The sequence below is a fragment of the Lepidochelys kempii genome, chromosome 3 (genome assembly GCF_965140265.1).
Source record: "Lepidochelys kempii isolate rLepKem1 chromosome 3, rLepKem1.hap2, whole genome shotgun sequence".
Taxonomy (NCBI): Eukaryota; Metazoa; Chordata; order Testudines; family Cheloniidae; genus Lepidochelys; species Lepidochelys kempii.
Window position 1 is genome coordinate 99070981 of NC_133258.1, and position 21592 is coordinate 99092572.

The window sequence follows — 21592 nt, forward strand, 5'->3', positions numbered from 1 at the left end:
CCGCCACCATCTTGGGTCAGGTGGTCAGTAGTATATTCCTACTGCTATGCTCTTATTATTCAAGCATGGAACTTCCATCTGTAGAGATTCTGTGTTACTGTTTGATTCATTTAAGATTGTTACAAATTTGATCAGCAGTGGTTTTACATTTACTTCCAAATTATAGACGGTAATGTTGAATTACCTCAGGCCTGGAACTGATCCTTGTGGAACACTACTAAAAACACCCATATTTGATGATCCCCATTGCAACTACTTTCTCAGATCTCTGCTAGCCAGTTCTTAATCCATTTAACATGTGCAGTATTGATGTTGTATGGTGCTAATTTTTAATGAGAATGTTGTTCAGTACCAAGTCAGATGCCATACAAAAATCTAAGTATATTACATCCATGTAGTTGCCTTTATCAACCAAACTTGTAATCTCACCAAAAAATGCAATCAGTTTTGTTCGACAAAGATCTATTTTCCACGAAATCATGTTGTCGGGCATTAATTATATCCATGTCCTTTAATTCTTTATTAATTTAATCCCATGTCAACCTTTCTGTTGTTTTGGCTGGGGTTGTTATCAGGCTAAGTGGATTATAGTTAATCAGGTTATCCAGCTTGTCCTTTTTGAATATTGACACAACATTAGCACTCTTCCAGTCTTCTGGAATTTCCCTAGTATTACACAGAATGCACTGACTTTTCAGCAATTCCAGCTCCTAGAGACTGCTCTAGGATCCTGTCCATGGATGAACATTGTTCTAACGCTGACTGCTAGGCTGACCTCCGTAAGAACTTGTTAGCAGGAGCAAACTTCCACCCAAAGAAACAGTTTTATTTTTTTGTTGCTTCTGGCACTGGAGTTAACACTCAGGTTCCACCTGGACTGTTATCTGGGACAGGGCAGAACAGAGGAATTTGACTAAACTTTTTATCGATAATAGGAATAGTATTTCTGCTATTTAATGTGCTGCACTGTGGATGTTATCAACAACATCCTTGAAAGTTATTTAAATCAGAGGTGAGATTAATATTAACCTGTTGGATACTCTGGGCCTGACTGTTCCAAAGTTCAGGTGCCTAATGCATGCTAAAAATGCATCTGCATTTCTGTATCTGATTTGTGTGTGTGCAAGACAGGGTTTTCATCTAGTTAGCCATTCACATGCACAATTAAGGTAGTTGTGAAAGAAAGTTAGCTACACAAATTCACTCACAAAATCCAGCTCTGTGTATGATGTCTGTCTGGTTGCGTTTGTGTGTGGATTTTTTTTTGTTTTTTTTTTTTAAATATTGCATTGTGGTTATGGACTTTGTTTTTTAATGTAAACAAGATAAGAAGCTCAGTTCTCCATTCCATTACACCATTTAAGCCACCATTACACCAGTGTGACTCCACTGGAATCAGAGTAACATGAAATGAGTTCCAAAAAAGTGTATTTTTGGAATATGGCTGAGAATTAAATCTCTCTCTTTCTCACACACTCTTGTTTTGCTGTGAGTGAAAATATGTATGTCATGTAGGAAGATTTCTTTAAGTAAATCTTGTCTTTCATGTGTATGTCTGAATGCGTGTGTGTGTGTGTTTTTCAAGAAAGAAAAATACTAAAAACAATTCATGTTTGCTGCTGTTCAGAAGAGATTTCTCCATCTGCTAAACTGGAGAATTTCAGTGTCTGACTTGCTGACATCATGGATCGTGTATTGCTTGTTTGATTGAGTACCAAACCTAAAGTCTAGTCATATTCTTCAAAGCCTCCACAATCCTCAATGTAAAAAGAAAAGGAGTACTTGTGGCACTCTAAGTACTCTAAGGTGCCACAAGTACTCCTTTTCTTTTCGCGAATACAGACTAACACGGCTGCTACTCTAAAATCCTCGATGTATTATCCATTGATGAAAACCAGATATTCCCAAAAGTTCAGTGGAGTAAGCTGTCAAAAATGCATTTATGACTTGCTCTTACTAATGTTGTCTTCATCGATTTCCACCTCTTCATTTATTGGAAAATTCAAACTAAGAACCTCAAAGATCAATATCCATTATGAACAGATCTCTGTCTTTAAGCACAATAGGAAGTCTTAGTTTGACTCTCTGCTCTTTCAAAATAACATTGTTACAGCTGCAGTGTGATTAATCTAAAAGATATTACAAATAAAACATGCTCTAAATTGTGTGTACTTTTTTATGGACTATTAATTATGTAGTTTTTCTATAGAGGTTCATTTACACAGGACATTTTTATTTCCTCTTTAAAACATATTGCATTAGTCTCCATCATACTTCTGCAAAATCATTTAAATAAGTACTTTAAGTTGTGTGGTGTGTACCTATTTACATCTCCATGTGTTAATGTAATCCTCCAGTTCTTGCTTGTGTGTAAATTTACATAACTTTTCTAATTTCTCGTATGTCCGAATATATAGGTCCCTTGGAATTAGTGGAAGCTTTAGAACATGGAGGATGCCCTACTGCAGGATGCAAAGGAGTTGGACACATAAAACGAGCAAGACACATGGGCCATCACAGGTATGTGCTATAAAAAGTTGTAGCTTAACTGTTGCTTGATATGTTTATATCATTTAGAAAGAGAGCTGCATATACTTTTTTTTAAATTGCTGTTCTCAAGAAAGCAGAGCCTAGCTGGAAAAAAATTAGATCCACGTTGACTTCAGTTGCTATGGTGAGCATGTAGAAATTAACATCAACAATCTGTATTTCATTGCAGAAAGGTGTGCCTAGGAAAAATAAATCCAACATTTTATTCATTGCAAATGAGAGATATGGCTGCTCTGCTTTTTGTTCCAAAAGGGCTACTCATGTGGCTGTTTGGATTAGAACATGATGCAAAAAACCCTTTTGTGCAGCTGCAACTTTGTACCAGGTGAAATGAACAGGGCAGTAGTTTTATCAAGGCTTTTGTTTTGGGTTTTTTAAATTTTTGTCAAAGCACTTTTTAAGTCCTTAATCCATATTTCTGTCATCACCTTTGACTGATGGGCCTGCTGCTAAAGCTGCCTGCCTACTGTACTTCTCTGAAGCACATTCATGAAATGATGGATTCCAGGGCCATCCTGAAGAAGACTCAGCAAGAGGAGGGAAGGATTCTGGGGTAATGGAAATGAAAGAGGGAGAAATATCACAGAAGTCAGTAGTTTTGTTATTATTTTAAAATATATCCAGTTACAGTACAACATGACCCTAGTACCCCAATAAGTGAAATACAATCAGTGCAAAGTGTTAAACTCAGAAATAAATATCAAGCAGAACCAAAGGGGCTAGCACAAGGGAAACCCCTATAATCCTCAGGCAAATCAAACTACTTGTAGCTTTTCCTGGTATTTGTCCAAAAAGATCTGTGGGACCACTAATGTACCACTGTGTGCTTTCAACTTGCATGCGGTGTGCTATTTGGTAAATTGTTTGAATCAGTTTGCCTTTTTATGTTGGCGCCTTCTTACAATATGTTGACAGTTGGGTTCTCCTTTGTCTCCTCTTTGGTCTGTTCTTCACCTTCTCTCCATTTTTCTTTCCCTTCTGTCTTTTCCTGTCCCTGTTCTTCTGTCATTCTGTTGTCTTCTTATTTTTTCTTTTCTGTGCATCTTTTCTTTCAAGTTCTGTTTTTTATGCTTTTTTTGCTCTTTCCTCTTTGCAGTTGCTTCCACTCTCATGGTGTGGGGAGGAACATTCAGAAATGCGTCTGTGGGTCCAGGTTATCTTTGCTTTTGTGTCTGAGCTCAGTGTCAGAAGAACAGAGAGAAAAAAAGGCCAGAGGGACTGTTGATCATTTAGTCTGACTTCATGCATACACAAGGAGCCTCCCGCTGCTGATGGGAACACATTTGCTTCAACTTTGGTCATAGTTGTGATCTAGCATCCTTTGCCATCCCCTGTTTGTCTCCTTTGCCATTGCCCCTACCCACTTTTGTTAGCCCAGAAACTTGTAGGCCCTGATCCTGCACCACTGACTTCAGGGGCGTTTTGCCATTGACTTCAGTGAGAGCAAGGTAAAGCCCTTAATTTGTCCAGTGAGGAAATTTTAAAAGGAACAATGAGGGTAAGTAATTGTTAGAAAATTTTTATCTATTCATTAATCTTCTCACCTCTAAAAGAGATTTGGCACTAAACATTTTTATATTGGGAGGGTGTAACGCTTCTGGCAAGTGGAGTCGGCAGCAAGAAGGGTAGGGTTCAGTGTCATGGGGTTTCTCTCAACAACAGAAAATAGAATTGGTTTGAGCCCTCACCCAGTAACCTCTGAAAACTAAACACCACCCTGGGTGCCTCTAAGAGGCAGTACTTCCCCTCTCACAAGCACCGAGTCCATGTACAACAAAATAAATCCTTTATTCAACGGGAAAAGGGGACCCAGCATGAATTTGGGAAAGCACCACAACCATAATTCAGAAGCAGGTGACCACAAGCAAACATCCACCCCACAGTGCATTGGGCAGTGTCCTTTGTCTCAGTTGCTCACCTTGTGGTGTGAAAGTCCAACAAAGGAATGCCCCTTATCACACCACTCCCCTTCCCCTCTGTGTCACCCCACTCACAGTTGGCAGTCCTTGGTTAGCAGAGACCCAGAGTTCAGCGGTGTGTTCGGGGGGGCATTGAGCAATGCCTTGCAGCCGCCACCTCTGTAACTGGCTCATAGCTGCTGCTGTCATGTCACATTCTGAGGTTCCACCACTTAACCCAGCTCAAAGTGATTTCAGCAGGTAGTGTAGAACCTTACTCTCAGTGCAGCTTCTGTGTTGCCTTTCATTGTTCTCAAACAAGGTCTAAGGCTTAGCCCCTAGACTTGCTCAGCAGTTAGGACAGCTCTAGAAATCACCAGCTGGAAGCAAGGACTCTTAATTGAGTCCGGTCAGCTCTGTCGTTAAACACTGGAGAGCAGCAGGTCAAGTGGTATTTATGACTCTTTATGCAGTGTCCACGCTGCTGTGTATGAACACCTGCCACCAACTCTCATCTCCTCTGGGATTTGGCATCCTAACCCCGGCTTAGCAAATGAGGTTCAGTTTAGGGTGACCCCCCTCAATCAGGGCATGCTAAGCACAGTTCTGCTGCCCTTTACTCAAAAAGTAAGGAGAACAACATTTCAGTACTCCCACATTCGAATACTAGAGTGATTTGTAACCCAAACCAGGCAAAATTGATCATTTTGGCAAAGCAGGTCCATCTTGCTGTGCACCTAGGCAGAGTAGGCATTTCTGTGCAAGCACAGTCTGCTACTGAAGTTTTTTCCCTCAAGGGCCTCACTAGATGTCAGTGGAGACCTCAATCAGACCCTGCTTACAAGGGGTAAGAATGAGAAAGAGATATATATGAAAGTTATCACATATGTGCTCTGCTTTTATAACTAGAATTTCTGTGCTACTTAAAATGATTATAAATATTCAGAATGAATATTGAGAGAAGAACCAAAGTCCATTGCAATTTATTGTATTTTATTTTTACTGTAGTCCTTAGAAATCCTATTCATATACACAATGACCAGTTACTCCGGGGATAAGAAAACTAACCAAAGGGGTCTTGTTGATCATAAAACTGAAAGATTTGCCTCTTCATAGCAAATACATTAAGTTATTATTTCACTGATTGGTTTGCCCTGCGAACTTGATAGATTTTCTGTTTAAATGGTTCTGAGGAAAAATGTGATTTCTTGTTTATCTGGAACCAACAGGTTTGAGAATCCAGATCATCCTAAGGATTCTAAAATTCTATCACTACTTTTCTCCTGAATTAGCGAATGTATTGTAAAAATGGTAAAATTATCCACAAAATTATTCTTTTGCTCTTTCATTTCAGCAACCTCAAATTGTATTTGAACCATGCTGCTTTTATTTATGTATGTATTTATTTATTTATCTATCTGTCTATCATGATAAGGTGCAATATGTGTGCGGAGTAAATGCCTGAGAGCAGGCAGAAAGATCATTTACAATTCTAAGCAGTTTTGCAATAATGTTGATAGCTTGCTCCTTAAGAGCCAGACAAAAGCATTGGATGATTAATTGTGACAGAGTTAAAATGTGCACTTCTTCAAAAAGTTAATGATAATAAGGACCTGTTATCTAAGATTTTGAAATGAGGGTAGAAGCTGTGGGAGCAGTACGCAAATAGGTAGCATTATGCAAATTAGCTGCATATTTATGATCGTGAAATGTGTGCTTATAGCAAGCAACAATCTTCAAATCCTGGCAGTCATGAAAAGCAATCATTTGTATTTTGTAGTTTGCTAGTGTCTTGGGTCAACTCTTGATGAATAAACATTAAAGCTAGTCTGCTCCAAAGATTCTCCGTTGTAGCACATTCATAGTTTTTCAATTAAGCAGGGTGGAAAAAGAACATTTCTCTATTTGTCATAGTTGCAGGCAATCCTTAACGATATGTGAATGTTGAGAGAGAACACTGGCTCATGTTGAGCCAGAGTTTCAATTATAGTTTTGGGAATGGCCTCCTTTCCTTATTAGTATCTTTTGTGTTCCTGGTGCTTAGTAAAGACCTAATGTTTGGCAAGTAGTAGATGATTACAGTGAACACAATTATATTTGCTGAAATACCTAGGCAGCAAAGCAATAAAACTGGACACAATTTTATTATTAGTTCTAAATCTGTAACTTAGTTGCATGAATTATAGCAGGGGTGGCCAACCTGAGCCCGAGAATGAGCCAGAATTTACCAATGTACATTGCCACAGAGCAACAGTAATATGTCAGTAGCACCCCAGCCCCTAGCGCCTCCCACCCACCAGGAGCCCCGCCAGTCAGCGCCTCCCCCTCCCTCCTGGTACCTCCCGATCAGCTGTTTCGTGGTGTGCAGGAGGTTCTGGGGGGGAGGGGAAGAAGTGAGGGCATGGCGGGGGTGGGAAAGGGTGGAGGGGGGCAGAGTCTGTGGCAGAGCCAGGGGTTGAGCAGTGAGCACCCCCTGGCACACTGGAAAGTTGGCACCTGTAGCTCCAGCCCCGGAATCGATGCCTATACAAGGAACCACATATTAACTTCTGAAGAGCCGCATTTGGCTCTGGAGCCACAGGTTGGTCACCCCTGAATTATAGTATCTATCAATGGGAGAGATAGCAAATGCCATAGAAACAGAAATAATAAGCAGTATATGTTTTTACTCTTTCTTAATTATTCTTGAGTCTTCCAGAGTAAAGTTTTTTTTTTTTCTTAAAATAAATTTTCTGCTTAGCCTGTGAAAGGTGCTGGATTGACAGCTCTGGAAACAGTAGTCCTGTGTCCCCAGAACAGTTGCGGTATGAACACCTGCAGTGCAAGCCTCTCTCAACACTGCCATCTCAATGTGACACAGCCCTCACTTAGTATAGCTTAGTGTACATGCCAATTCAGTCATTTAGCTGTCTGCTCAGATTGTCAGTTAGTGATGGGGACTTTTGTAAATTTGGACATTCATCCACTGAACCAGCTCTGATGATGATTTAATGTCTCTAACTAACCTGGATTGAACTCAAAGCAGTGACCTAGAGTTGAAAGGTGTAGTATGCCATTGTAAATCCCCAGAGCTACCAAGTTCCCATTGAAGAGAAAATGCTGAAAAACAAACTTAATTTACAAATAACCTTCTGATCAGGCCTGTCAAGTCAATGAAGTCAGTTGTCTTTAAGACATATAGGCACTCATATAAAAAAACATTTTATTTAATGTAGGTATAACAAGATTAATTAATTATTAATGCTTCATAGCTGGCCTGTTAAATGGAAAGCTGGAGGCAGTGAGGCTCAGGAGGGATTCACTGATTGATTTAAACTTACATAACTCATAGGTAAGTTCATACTTGTTGTCCTTTGTTAAAATTAAACTGACAAATGGAAATCATGGGAATTTTTTTTATTTTTATTCCTCTGAGTAATCCAAACATCAAGGATTACATTATGAAGTGTTCCGACAACTTTCTGTCATACCTTAATGAGGAGCTGACTTGCACCAAAAAATATGTTAAAGCAAAGTGCCTTAGGCCACCATTAACATTATAACAGTTAATGATTAATACTATATCTTTAAATTTCCAAAAAAGATTAAAATAAAAACCACAGACTTACTGTGTAAAGAAGCGAGTTCCAAGAAGAATGAGGTTTAAGGCTGTTTAAATTCAGATTTAAGAATTTTAAAAGTGTAAACACTGTTTAGTCTCAGAGTGTGCAGTTGAAAGATTCTGGTGGGAATTCTTTGTGCAAGATGTTTTGTAACACAGACACACACACACGTACACACACCTTTGCAGAATATGTTATTATTTTAGCTAAGTACAAATTAAATGTGTCCTTCGGAAAAGAAGACAAACATGTTTTCAGATTCCATTGTACATTTAATAAATCAAGCCACACAAGACCATTGCGAGCATGGGAAGCCACAGAAAGATTAAACAACTTGCCTAAGGGCACATACTGGCTCAGTGGCTGAGCTGAGAGTATACCCTACATCTACTGACTCAGAGGCATTTCAGCATATACTTAAATCCCTTTGGTATCAAGCACACACTTAATTGTTTTGGTGAATCAGAGCCTGTGCCTTTGTCTCCCCTCCTCTAACCTCCGCAAACCCGCCCCCCCCCCCCAATGCAATACCAGGGGAGAGACATTTAGGTTAAAGCTGGGAAAGCACTGTGGGGAGGGGGGACAAATGCAAAGCTCTCCAAGTCACAACAATGTAAAGGAGTCAGAATTAAAATAATCAAATTAAAATATGTTTTCCTCCACCCCTTTTACACTCATTTTTGTTCCTTTTTCCACCCTTAAACATTCATGATAACTAAATCCCCTCTCTTCCTCAACTGTCCTTTCTTCAAGCCCATCATTCGCCCATGTGAACCCTAAACCTTTAGTCTTCCAACTGACATGAAAAACACACATAAAATGCATCTCGAACAGTTGTTAAACACAGGCATGTATTTTAGTTATGCACTCGAAATTCAATTTCAGATATACCCTCCATAAAAACTTAGCATCCCACAGAGGCTACACACTAAAGGTGCATGTTATAGCAGAAAAGCCAAAATAAATTCTACTTAATAGTAAGTTAGAATAGGTAGGGATATAATTGTAGCACTCAAGATTACATTTTCCTTTTTTGTTATGTGTTTGTGTTGAGAAATGTTTGATAAACAAGAGAATTAGCCATTGGAACAATTTACCAAGGGTCGTGGTGGATACTCCATCAGTGGAGATTTTTAAGTCAAGTTTGGATGCTTTTCTAAAAGATATGCCATACGAATTATTTTGAGGAAGTTCCATGGACTGTGTTATGCAGGAGATCAAACTAGATGATCACTAGGATACCTTCTGGCTATGAATCTATTTATTTCAAGCATAGTATTTGAGGCCGTTTTTCAGCCATCCATGTGAGTAAATTTCATCCTATATACATAAGCTTCTGTACAGAAAGTTTATACACTAAAGTCTCAAATATGCACAGGGACTTCACATCATAAAGACTAGCTCCCCTCAGCAAGAGATGTCAGGACTGCCTCTCGCTCCCTCTGGACATGTGGAGACATTGGGACAGCTGTCGAGTTTCTCAAGAAGGGTGCTTAGGGGAATCCAGTTGCACACATGTGGGTGTTCAGCTGTATGCCACATCAGACTATTGTAGGGTACTGCCTACTCTGAAGAATGGTAATATAAATCTAATTCAGTCTATGATCCATTCTATTCGAATCAAATTTTGCTAAAGGAAATAGAAGAGGTTAATATGGTCAAGAATTTTGTCCCCAGAACTCCAGTCTAGTACAACTGTATGAGGAAAAAAAATTGGAGGTATTGTCCTGTATACAAATGTGTCGATTATCCAGCTAGAGCAAAGTTTCTCCTTCAAGTGATTGTGCACATATGCATTCCACTGTAGGTGGTGTATCTGCACCTAGTGTGCTCGAATGAGAGACTTTTGCCAACAGTACCACTAAGCATCACATCTGTCCCTGCTCTCAGATGAGGGCATGAAAGGGACATGTCTGCTGCCTCCCTCTTACTTCCTTCTCACCACCTGTTGAGAGTTGATGTTCTCCATAGCATTTACTTCAGTTAGCAAGCTTTCAGAAATTTTTGGTGTATATAGTTGTGGTTAGTATATATAGTATAGTTAATTACATTTATATTATCATTTATAGTAGTACCTGGAGGATTTATTATGGGGGGAAAAATCCCCAGTTTGCCATGTGCAGAGCTGTTATACCTGTCGCAGATAGGCACAAGAGCTGTTTGATTTGTCTTGGTGAGGGCTATGTGAGAGACAAATGCCCTATTTGTTCCTCCTTCCCCACCAGGACTGAAAAACAGGGACATTCATCTTTAAGTTCTCCTGAGGAAAGAGGTGATGAGTCCTTCGTCAGAGCTGGGCACTGACCATGCGGCAGAGACTCACTTATTCAGGAGCGGCTTTCCAGCTACTTCTGATTTAGGATGCAAGTTTGGTGACGCACATTATTCTTCGTCATCTCTGTCTGCTTCGTCCAAATGCTCCAAGCATTCTGATGCTTGCAAGAATACGAAGTCTCTGATTTCTCCCAGAAAATCTTCTGGTAAGTCCTCTGGTTCAAATGTGAGGTCTCACAAATCCAAGTTCTCACTGGTCCCATGTGAGGCAGTACCTTCCTTCAGGACTGTCAAGACTAATGTCTTACCTGTTCTGGGTCCTCCTTCTTCTGCTTCTCTTCAGCCATTTCAGCCTCTATTAGCTCCACTGTCACCATTGATGCACTCAACAACACCAGTACCGTTGACGCGCCATGGATGCACGTGGCACTGTTGACATATGCAAGGGATCTCCTTTGTTTTTCCTGTCTAGATTCTCCTTCACTACAACCAATGACCGCTTCCTCAGCTCCGCTCCATCTCCCCTGTTGGGGTGCTTCGCTCCATCAGCCCCGTCAGAGCACCTGATGCTATGCCTTCCATCTCTGAGAGAGTCATCTCTTCGATCAATTATGCCCAGATCACCGGCACTAGTCATTTCATCACCATTCTGCCTACCCCAACCCTTGCTTTCTTTGGAACCAAATGTGTCTCCTATACCTAGGTCACCTAGAAATCCCATGGGAACTGCTCCTACCCTTTCTGAGGAGGCTTATATCTCTTCTTACTCTGAAAGAGATGAACGTGTTTCTCCTTAGAGCTCCTTTAGATGATTTTACAGGCCTTCTACTACTACAAGACCTAAAGGTCAAGACTGGTCCTCCTATAAATAAATCCCAGCATGGGGTCCCTTGCCATGGATGGCTCAGGCTATGCAGTATCCTCCATGGCCTTGCTGGTCTTGGGCTGCTCTGAGACACAAGACCTCCATCTCGGTCACACTCTAGAAGAGTTTCCTACTCCTCCATTGCAGTAAAGCATTACTCAGCATCCTGCTACCATCCCACTGAGCTGGACCCCATGGAGGAGGGAGAATTAGTGGAAGAATCCTTATAGCTTCACCAGATGAGGCCGTCCCTCCAGAGTTGTTCCCCTACCCTAATCCCAAGAGGATTTCAGAGTTTTTCAGGCCCTCATGAGGAGGGTAGCCACTTCTCTGCGGGCAGGTGGAACTTGTGCAAGAGAATCCCTCTCTCTCCTAGATATTTTACAGAATCCTGTCCCAGGAAGAGTTACTCTCCCTATCTATGAAGTCTTGCTGGAGCCAGTGAAAAGCCTTTGGCAGACTCTAGCCTCAATACCCCCAGTAGCCAAATGAATGGACAGACTATACCAAATCCCTCAGCAAGAATTTGACTGGCTCTTTACCCACCCAGTTTTTGATTCTTGATTCCTGATCCTGGTCACAGCCACTAATGAGTGATCCCATCAATCACACTCAAAAGCCTCTTCAAGGGATAAGGAATTCAAGAGGTTGGATTAAAATGGCTGGATTAAAACTGCCAGTCTTCAAATGAGAGCTGCAAATTATCAGGATCTTTTGTCAAAATACGATTTTATTAATTTTTGTGCAATTTCTAACTAATGACAAAACTGTCAGAAGAATACAGGGAACAGTTTTTCGCTTTGGTTTCCAAGGGACATCTTAGACGCTGCTGATATGACCTCATGTTTTGTAGCCGCTGCAGTCTGTATGTGGCATTCGTCCTGACTGCAGGGATGTGGCTTTCCAAGGGAGCAGCAGAATACAATAGAAGACTTACCTTTTGAGGGGTCTAAACTGTTTTCTGCCAAAACAGATGACACTATGCATACACTAAAGGACTCTTGTGCAGTGCGTTATTCATTCGGAGTTTACACTCAGGTTACAAAAGGAAACAATTTAGACCAATGTTTTTCAGTGTTTGGATCACAACTCAGTACTGGGTTGCCTTGCTCTGCACCCAGGGACCCTAGCGGCTCTGGTCAGCACGGCCGACCAGGACGTTAAAAGTCCCGTCGACGGTGGGCTGCCCAGCTATGTCAAGCTAGTGCCTACCTGTTCTGACACCATGCTGTGCCCTGGAAGCGGCCAGCAGCAGGTCCGGCTTCTAGGCAGGGGGGCTACAGGGCTCCGTGCACTGCCTCCACCCTGAGCACTGGCTCTGCACTCCCAATGGCCAGAAACGGGCCAATGGGAGCTGCGGGGAGGGAGCAGTGCCTGCGGGTGAGAGCCACTTGGAGCCTCTTGTGCACCTCTGTCTAGGAGCTCGTCCTGCTGCTGGCTGCTTCTGGGGTGCAGCAGGGTCCGCCGTGCCAGGACAGGCAGGAAGCCTGCCTCTGCACCCTGGCTGTGCTGCTGACCGGAAGCTACCAGAGGTAAACCCCTGCCCCAGCCCTGAGCTCCCTTCCTGCACCCAAAACCCCTCATCCTTGGCCCCAGCCCAGAGCCCTGACCCCCTCCCACATCTCAGTCCCCTGCCCCAGCCACCCCAAACCCGGAGTCTGCACCCCAAACCCTTCATCCCCAGCCCCACCCCAGAGCCTGCACCCCCCAACCGAGAACCCGACCCCCTCCTGCCCCAGTCCAGAGCCCCTTCTCACACCCTAAACTCCTCATTCCCGGCCCCATCCCACAGCCCTCACCCCCGCATCCCAACCCTCTGCCCCATCCCTGACCCCCTCCTACACCCCAAACCCGTCATCCCCAGCTCCGTTGGATCACAGGCATCAACAATTTTATTCAACTGGTTCCCTAGAAAAAAAAGTTTGAAAACCATGGATTTAGACTGTCATCTTATTCCAGACCCTCTTTTGAACAGAGATCACAGTATGTCTCTAAAAGAAGCTCCAGGGTTCCTCAGTGTCACCAGCTGTCTTCATTGGCAGAAAGCCCTAATCACCCAACAGTTGTAGCATCCAAGCAATCATTTTGACTTCTTAATCAAGGACAGCATGTCTTCTTCCTTTCAGATCGTACCTCTCCCTTTTTTCACTGTGCTTGGGAAAGCATCACATCAAGCAAATGGGTACTCGGCACAGTGAGTCAGGGATATGTTAGCCAGTTTACCTTTCCCCCCTTCTCCCACTCCCCTTCCTCTTTCCTTTTCAGGGACCCTTCTCCAAGATTGTATTACTTCAAGAATAATAATCTCTTCTAGAACTGGGAGCAGGGTCGGCTCCAGGCACCAGCGAACCAAGCAGGTGCCTGGGGCGGCAAATGTAAAGGGGCGGCAGGACATAGAACTCTGGGGCAGCAATCCACTGCTCCGTCATAGCGCGTTTCGCGCTCGGCGGCAATTCAGTGGCAGGGACGCGACTCTTCTTCAGCTGCACTATCACACCGCCTCCGTGTTCAGCGGCAAGTTTTTTTTCTTTTGTTTTGTGTTTTGCTGCTTTGGGCAGCAAAAACCCTGGAGTTGGCCCTGACTGGGAGCAACAGAAAAAGTTTCTTACCAACACAGGGGCAAAGGCTTCTATTCCCAGTACTTCCTGGTCCCAAAGAAATCTGGTGGCCTACATCCTATTCTAGGTTTAAATAAGCAAATTATTTAATCAAAAAAATCAAGTTCAGGATGATCATTCTTGCCTCTTTCATCCCTTCCCTGGAGATTGGTATGCTGCCCTTGATCTGCAGGACTCATACTTCCACTTGGCGATACTTTCTTCAGACTGTCATCTGCCCCAGGGTCTTCACCAAGTGCAAGGCAGTAGTAGCAACCCAGGTCCATCGTTCTGATGTTAAAGTACTTCCATACCTTGATGATTAGCTAATTCATGGAGCATCAAGCAACCAGATCCAAAACAATATCTTAATCATCAGGAAGCTGTTTTCCTGTCTAGACCTGAAACTGAATTTGGACAAATCTAAGTTACAGTCAATATAGCACATAACTTCCATAGTCCTCAACTTCAGGACTGCCACAGCTTACCTCCCAATGCAAAGGTGTCAGTCCATAGCCTTCCTTTCCCAAAGCTTCAAGTCCCACCCAATGACAACAGGGTGTGCTTGCTTTCAGCTCTTGGGTCACATGGCCTCGTGGACATAACGTTGTAAAAGGTTAAAAATCATTATTTCCTTCTCTAACTTGAATTCCTCAGGAAAACATTGGTGCAGCCTGCCAAAATCAGTGAACATCCTGAGACTGAGCTGCCATACCTGCCAAAGCAGTTGTAGCAGCAGACACTGCGCTGAACAGCTGGGAGCTGGCAAAGCAGATATAGCAGGAGAGTGGAAGAGAAAGCCGGGCTTCCCGCAGCAGCTCCTCCTCCTTGGACCTGGCACACATCCCATCCCTCCCCTTTGAGGGCATCAGATCAAGAAGGAACTTCCTTAAGCTCGGGAAGTGGGCAAGAGAGCGCCAAACTGGGCTGCCCTTATAGTGCCCTCAGATGCAGAATATGGCTCCAGTTTCCTATTCCCTCCATTCCCAGGGGCACCACATAAGGCACGAACTGCTCTAACTCCTTGTGTGAAGTGGAGAAAGATGAGCTCTGTAGGTTCTCCAGATCTTACACAAGGCTCAGCCCCCTTACATCTGGGGACACCCCTTGGAATGAGAGTCCTTCGTCTCCCAGGGTTGGAAAGAGAGAGAGAGCTGGACTGGGCTCTCCTTGACCATTCTCTGGACCCCGTACATAGTGTCAGCAGAGCATCTTCCTGTTGGGATAACAGCCTTCTCCTGCTGCCATCTAATGTAGTTTGCCAGGTAGGGCGATGCTGAGGTCTCCGGGTTCTGCTGCTGATAGAAGATGGGGAGATTGTTAGAGCTGCACATAATGAAATTGAGTTTTACCATTGCTCATTTAAAAAATAAACTAGGAAATTCCCAATATGAAAACTATGCTATTTAGGTTGCAAAGTCAAGGACTTCAAAGATCGTAAATGTCTGTTTTATGGTTATCCTGGCAATCTTAATTCAGCCCCGTTGTGTGTATTATGATAATGCCTTTAATTACATGATCAAATACTACTTTTTCCACAGGATCCCTGCCTCATTCACTGCACAGGATGGGCCAGTTGTGAACAACTGTCAATCTGGCATTTCCTACCTTTCAAGTGCTTGGCTTTTTAATATAAATTACATTCTTTTAACATATTTTTGAATGCAGTATAATTTTTAAAATGCTAACAGCCAATCAGAATGTGGGCCAATCACTGTTCCCAGTCAGAGTTGACTAGCGTAGTGGTAACTCTTTCTGTAAAATGTATTGCAGGACAAATAACCATGGTATCATGATTCTGTTTAATCCATACAAATAGTTTATGTAGGTTGGGGGGAGTACCGTCCAGAGGAAAGGATAACTGGGCATGATGTCTGGTGTATATTGTCAATACAATACTGTTGGACCACTCAGAAATCAGTAGGACAACCTAAATGGGAGGAGGACCAGTATCCATGGGAGTCTGGCTAGTATTCTGAGGTAGTTGTGTGGTGGGAAAAGAGCTGATTTGAAAATAAAAGCATCAAGACAGCAACACAGCGGGTTTGCTTCTTTGTGAAATAACAGGAAATATTTGCTACTTGAGGTTGGTTAGTAGCACAGTTCCAGTTTTCCCTTTTAGCTGCTGTTTTACTGAATATCCATCCGTGCTTGGTTTTCTATTGGCTTCTAGAATTTATGCCATAATACCTGTCCTGTGGTAGTAAATTGCTGTAGAAAGAAAGAGTAAGATAGGTGCAAACAGGTTGGCATGTCAAAGATCTAGTGTATTTGAGGATAATTTAAAGTGAGAATATTTCTTTCCATCTTTGTTGTTCATAGTTTCAGGCTGGAATCTATAGTCAGTTCACTTAAACTAAGGAGAGTTTGTTCAGTGTCTGAGCTAATGGAAGTATTTCTTCTCTCCTCTCTTCAATTTTCTGTGTTGTCAGCTGCCCATATTCTGACGTCAACTTGAACAAAGAACGTATTTTACCAGATCGTTTAAGTGGAGAGATGCCGCTAGCCAGTCCATCTGTCCCCAAGAACAGAAGGACAGAAGTAAATGAAAGATCAGCCTCTCCTGTAATCAAGTAATTAAGATCTAAATAGTATTAACAACTTACAATAATATCATTTTATTTAAATGCTATATTACATAATTTACACAACTTGAAGGCTCTATTGTCTCGAAAAACCTGTGCTTTTCTCTACATTGCTATTTCCAGAGAAGAAATGGCCCTGTCAGAGCTGAGCCTGCAGATGATTGAGCTGACAAAAATTGATGCTGATTTCATTTGTATGATTTAGCAAGAGTACAGACCATTAAGATGTTAATTATTATTTAAAATCAGTTGTTTAATGGTTAATTTCACTTGTGGAAATGATTCATTTTGTTTTTACATTTGTTAGAGCAGTTTAACTGATGTGTATATATGAGTGTTGATGCTTGAAAAACAGCCCTAATAAATTTGGTTTTATTGGCGGGGAAGTGGGGAATCAAATTATTGGGGGTGAGTTTTGCAATAAGCAGCAACAGGCCTGGAGTTAAGGCCCTGGGGCGATTTATTCTTCTTCGAGTGCTTGCTCGTGTCCATTCCATGTTAGGTGTGCCTGCACCGTTGCTGGAGATTTTTCCCTCAGTGGAAAATTGCTCTAGTGCCCTGTGATGCTGCGTGCTCGTGCACCAATATAAGGTGTTCGGCCAGCCCTGCACCCTCTCAATTCCTTCTTACTACCCGTGACAGTTGCTCAGACAACTTCTCTTCCTTAGGCAAGACAGTCAGTGATTTATGTTGTTCTCTATTTAGTTATCTTCAGTTTTAATTCTAGTAGTAGTGTACATAGGGTATATAGTATTAGTGCATACTAATTAGACCACCCTCTTATAGCTTAGAGGAGCATACTCTGCCCCTGGGGCCAGGAATGCCGCAGTCTCCAGGCTTCAAACCCTGCACCTCCTGCGACAAGCCCATACTGGCGAGCGACCTACACTCCAGCTGTCTGAAGTGTCTGAGGGAAGCTTCTGTACAATAGCGTTGTCAAATCTGCCATTAATTCAGCCTTGTACGAAAAAGGACGGGAGACTACACTAAGGGCTATCCTGATAAAAGCCGCACTTAGGCTGGCGTTGGAGCCAAGCTAGTCGGACTTGGTATCGAGCACCTTGGCTTCGGTGTGAAGTGCTCCTCTGGCAACACGTTTCTCGGCACCGTTTAACGTCTCTGGTACTGAGAAAGAAACACAAGAAACCTGGTCCGAGAGGGGACGTGTCCTGGAACCAGGAAAGGACAAGCAAGCAGAGTGTGACCCCTGTCAGGCCACTCCCGCTCCACTTGCAGCACCCTGTTCGCAGGTGCCATTGAGTCTGGTGCGGGACCATCCACCGACAGTGGGGGAATATTGTGGTACCAGTGGGATTAAGGTGCCGTCCACCTTGGAGGCCTTTGTGTCGTCCAAGGACCTGATGACACTCCAGGTTCTGCTGACCCTGATGGGGCAACTACCATTGCCGACGAGAGCATCGAGCAGAAGGGAACAGGTTACCGAGAGCTGCTGTCCGGCACTGGATCTTCTGGTACCGATCAGGGAAAACCGGTCCTACCGTCATCGGTGGAGACTTCTTGGACCCTCAGCAGCAGCTGGCAGAAGCAGGGGTACCGGCCCCCACTCCATGGTCTCCTCAAGATGACTCATCCTCTGAGTTGGAGGTGGAGCCCTGCACACAAACAAGAGGCCGTCACTAGTACTTAACTTACATCCCACTGGTTCTCAGCACGGGTGCCACCCCAGCACCTGGCAGGTCCAATGGCCATTTTGGAATCTGTGGGGTTTTTCCCCCAGTACCAGGACTGCCTTCCAGCTGTTCATACTCAGTGGTGTCCAAGAGAAGGACTCCCACGCCATCCAGCACCTCACTCAGACTCTGGTATCGAGCTCAGTACCAACACTCAGGATTTAGGCCTGTGTGCTGTGATCGGTACAGAAGAGGAGGAGGAAGACCCTCCACCAGTACACGTCTCTTCCTTCTCCCCAGACAAAGCTGTCTTGGGACCGAACAGCTTGGTGTCACAGGACAACTTTAGAGGTCACAGGAACTATTGAAAATTGTGGCTTCTAACCTGGGGCTAGAGGTGGAGGTTCTTAAAGAGTCCTCACATAGCCTCATTGACATTTTGGCTGCCGCGGGCCCATCAAAAGTGGCCCTACCTCTCAATTACGTCATTACAGGTCCAGTCAGGTCACTATGGCAGACCCCATCCTCTCTGCCTCCCACCTCAAAGAGAGCAGGGAAGAGGTACTACATTCCTGCCAAGGGATATGAACACCTGAATCCCCACCCTCTTCCTGGGTCCCTTGTGGTCACAGTGGCCAAAGAGAGACAGACAAGGGCAGGTGTAGGCACAACCCCCAAGCAAAAGGACTTTAAAAAGCTAGATCTGTTCGGTAGAAAGATTTATTCTATGGGTGGCTAACAGGTTTGCATCTCCAACCAGCAGGGCTTGCTTGGGGAAGTATGATTATAACAACATTTGGGATTCCATGGCAAAGTTTAAGGACTCGTTGCCACAGGACTCCAAGCAAAAGTTCTCTGCTGTTATGGAGGAAGGGAAGACCATAGCCTCCTTCCCAGCAGCGCTAGCCGCAGCTGATGTGGCAGCCAGAACGATGGCTTCGGCTGAGGTAATGAGGAGGTGCTCCTGCTTCCAGTCTTCAGGGCTGCCACCTGAGCAGTCCATCCAAGATTTTTCCTTTGAGGGAACTTCCCTCTTCTCTGAGCAGACGGTCTCAAAACTCCATGGTCCAAAAGATTCCAGGCCTACCCTCAGCTCCCTGGGCCTCTACTCCCGGCACCTTCAAGGAAGCATTTCAGACCTCAACAGCCGACCCGCTTCTCAACTCTGCTGCCTTGCCAGGACCCATTTCAAAACGGAGCAGGGGTTACAAGCACAGGCAACTGCCCCCCTGCACCTCATCCTCACTACCATATTCACAGATACCCGGGAGGCCCCAAACAGAACTTTTGAAGGGGCACCCGAGGGCGTTATATCAGTTCCCTTACCAGATCTTGCCCCCTTTTTGTTTTCAGACCAACTCTCCCACTTCAGCCTGTCATGGTCCCTCATCTCGGACCACTGGGTACTGAGTACAGTGGAGGAAGGTTACACCCTTCAGTTTTCTTCCACCTCCCCCTTACACCCTTCTCCCCCATCCCTGTCCCTCTTATGAACAACTTCTAGTCCAGGAGGTTCTAGTCCTATTCCTTCAGGTAGAGGCTGTGGAGGAGGTGCCTCAGAATTTGAGAGGGAAAGGGATTTACTCCCACTGTTTCCTAATACCGAAAGCCAAAGGGGGTGGGGTTGGGGGGGAAGGTTCGACCCATCCTAGACATGCGTCGCCTCAACAGTTATCTCAAGAAACTGAGGTTCCACGTGGTCTCCCTGGTCTCTATTATTCCCTCCCTGGTTCCAGTAGACTGGTATGCCACCCTCAACTTGAAAGATGCCTATTTCCACATCTCCATCTTCCGGGGCCACAGAAGATTCCTCAAATTTATTGTAAACCAGACCTATTGCCAGTTCACCATCCTCCCCTTTGGCCTGTCGGTAGCCCCTTGGGTTTTCAAAAAATGCATGCCAGTGATGGCGACCTTCCTCAGAAGCCACAGCGTTCAAGTCTGTCCTTACCTTGATGACTGGCTGTGATCAAGGGCTGGTCCGAGGCTCAGGTGAAAGCTAGCATCAGCCTGGTCCAGCCACTTTCCGTGCCCTGGGCCTATTGATAAATGAGCAAAGTCGAATCTCATCCCCTCCAGAGGATAGAGGTTATTGGAATGGTGCTCGATTCTACCTGGGCCAGAGCCTTCCTCCCAGAGTCTCGGTTCCAAACAATGTCGGCTTTGATATCCAAGGTCAAGGCCCACCTGGTCACAACAGTCCATTTTTGCCTCAAACTTTTGGGTCACATGGCTGCGTGCATTTATGTGGTATGACACACAAGACTACATCTCAGACCCCGTCAAGCTTGGCTGGCTTATGTGTAGTCACTGAAACATCACCACTTGGAATGGGTGCTTACAATCTCCATCCTGGTCCTTGTCTCTCTCGACTGGTGGAGAGATCTCCGTTCAGTATGTGCAGGCGTTAACTTTGTTACCCCCCAATCTTCCATATCCCTAATTTCAGATGCATCCAGTTTGGGCGGGGCTCACCTCAAGCACCTCAGGAACTGTGGTCCCAGGAAGAGCTCTCCTTGCACATAAACGTCAGCTAGCTCAGAGCTATCTGCTTAATTTGCCAAGTGTTCCTACCCCAGATCACGGGCAAAGTTGTACGAGTGCTCACGGACAACGTGGCAGCCATGTTTTACATCAACAGACAGGAAGGAGTGTGCTTGTCTACCCTGTGTCAAGAGGCCATTCGCCTGTGGGACTTCTGCATGAAACACTCCTTCCACCTCAAAGCTTCCCCTCTTCCGCGAGCCTGGAACACTCTGGCAGATCACCTCAGCAGATATTTCTCTTCTCACCATGAGTAATCTGTTCACTCAGAGGAGACCAGATCCATCTTCCAGAGGTGAGGATCTCCCCTGTAGACCTGTTCACAACCAAATGGAACAGGAAATGCCATCAGTTTTGCTCACTGCAGTCACAGCCCTGGCTCTATCTCAGATGCCTTCCTATTTCCATGGACAGAACTCCTGTTCTATGTGTTTTCTCACATTCTTCTGGTGCACAGGGTCCTTCTGAAAGACAAGCAAGACCAAGCAAGGGTCATCCTTATAGCCCTAGCATGGCCGTGACAGCACTGCTTTGACACATTGCTGGATCTGTCAGTAGCACCCCTGCTGCCACTCCTGACCCTCCCGGAATTGATCTTGCAAGATCACATGTTTATTCCATTTGAACCTCAGAACTCTCCACCTGACCACATTAAATCTCCATGGTTTGGAGCAGGCCTCTTCAGAACAAGTCCGTCAGGTCTTGCTAAGTAGTAGGAAACTGTCTACTAGAGTGATTTATCTAGCCAAGAGAAAGCGTTTCTTGGTGTGGTCTTCCCAATGAGGATTCTTACCAATTCAGTCACCTTTCCAATCCGTGCTGGAATACTTGCTCCATCTGAAAAACCAGGGCCTAGCCCTTTCATCTCTGAAAGTGCATCTGGTGGCTATCTCAGCTCTCCAGTGGACAGTAGGTTGGTCTTCTCACACAAAATGTCAATCTGCTTCCTCAAGGAATTAGAGACTTTACCCTCAAATTTGCAAACCTATCCCACCATAGGACCTAAACCTGGTCCTGGCAAAACTCACGGGCTCTCCCTTTAAGCC

At 44.3% G+C, this 21592-nt stretch overlaps 1 protein-coding gene across 11 annotated transcripts in view; it reads left to right on the forward strand.

The window, feature by feature from the left end:
* Positions 1 to 21592, forward strand: part of L3MBTL3 (L3MBTL histone methyl-lysine binding protein 3) — a 151987-nt gene that overhangs the window by 101693 nt on the left and 28702 nt on the right. For all 11 annotated transcript variants that reach the window (XM_073337277.1, XM_073337281.1, XM_073337276.1 and 8 more), the window contains 2 exons: positions 2418 to 2520; positions 16219 to 16359. In XM_073337277.1, the coding sequence (XP_073193378.1) occupies positions 2418 to 2520; positions 16219 to 16359 (244 nt within the window). The remainder of the gene's footprint in view (positions 1 to 2417; positions 2521 to 16218; positions 16360 to 21592) is intronic.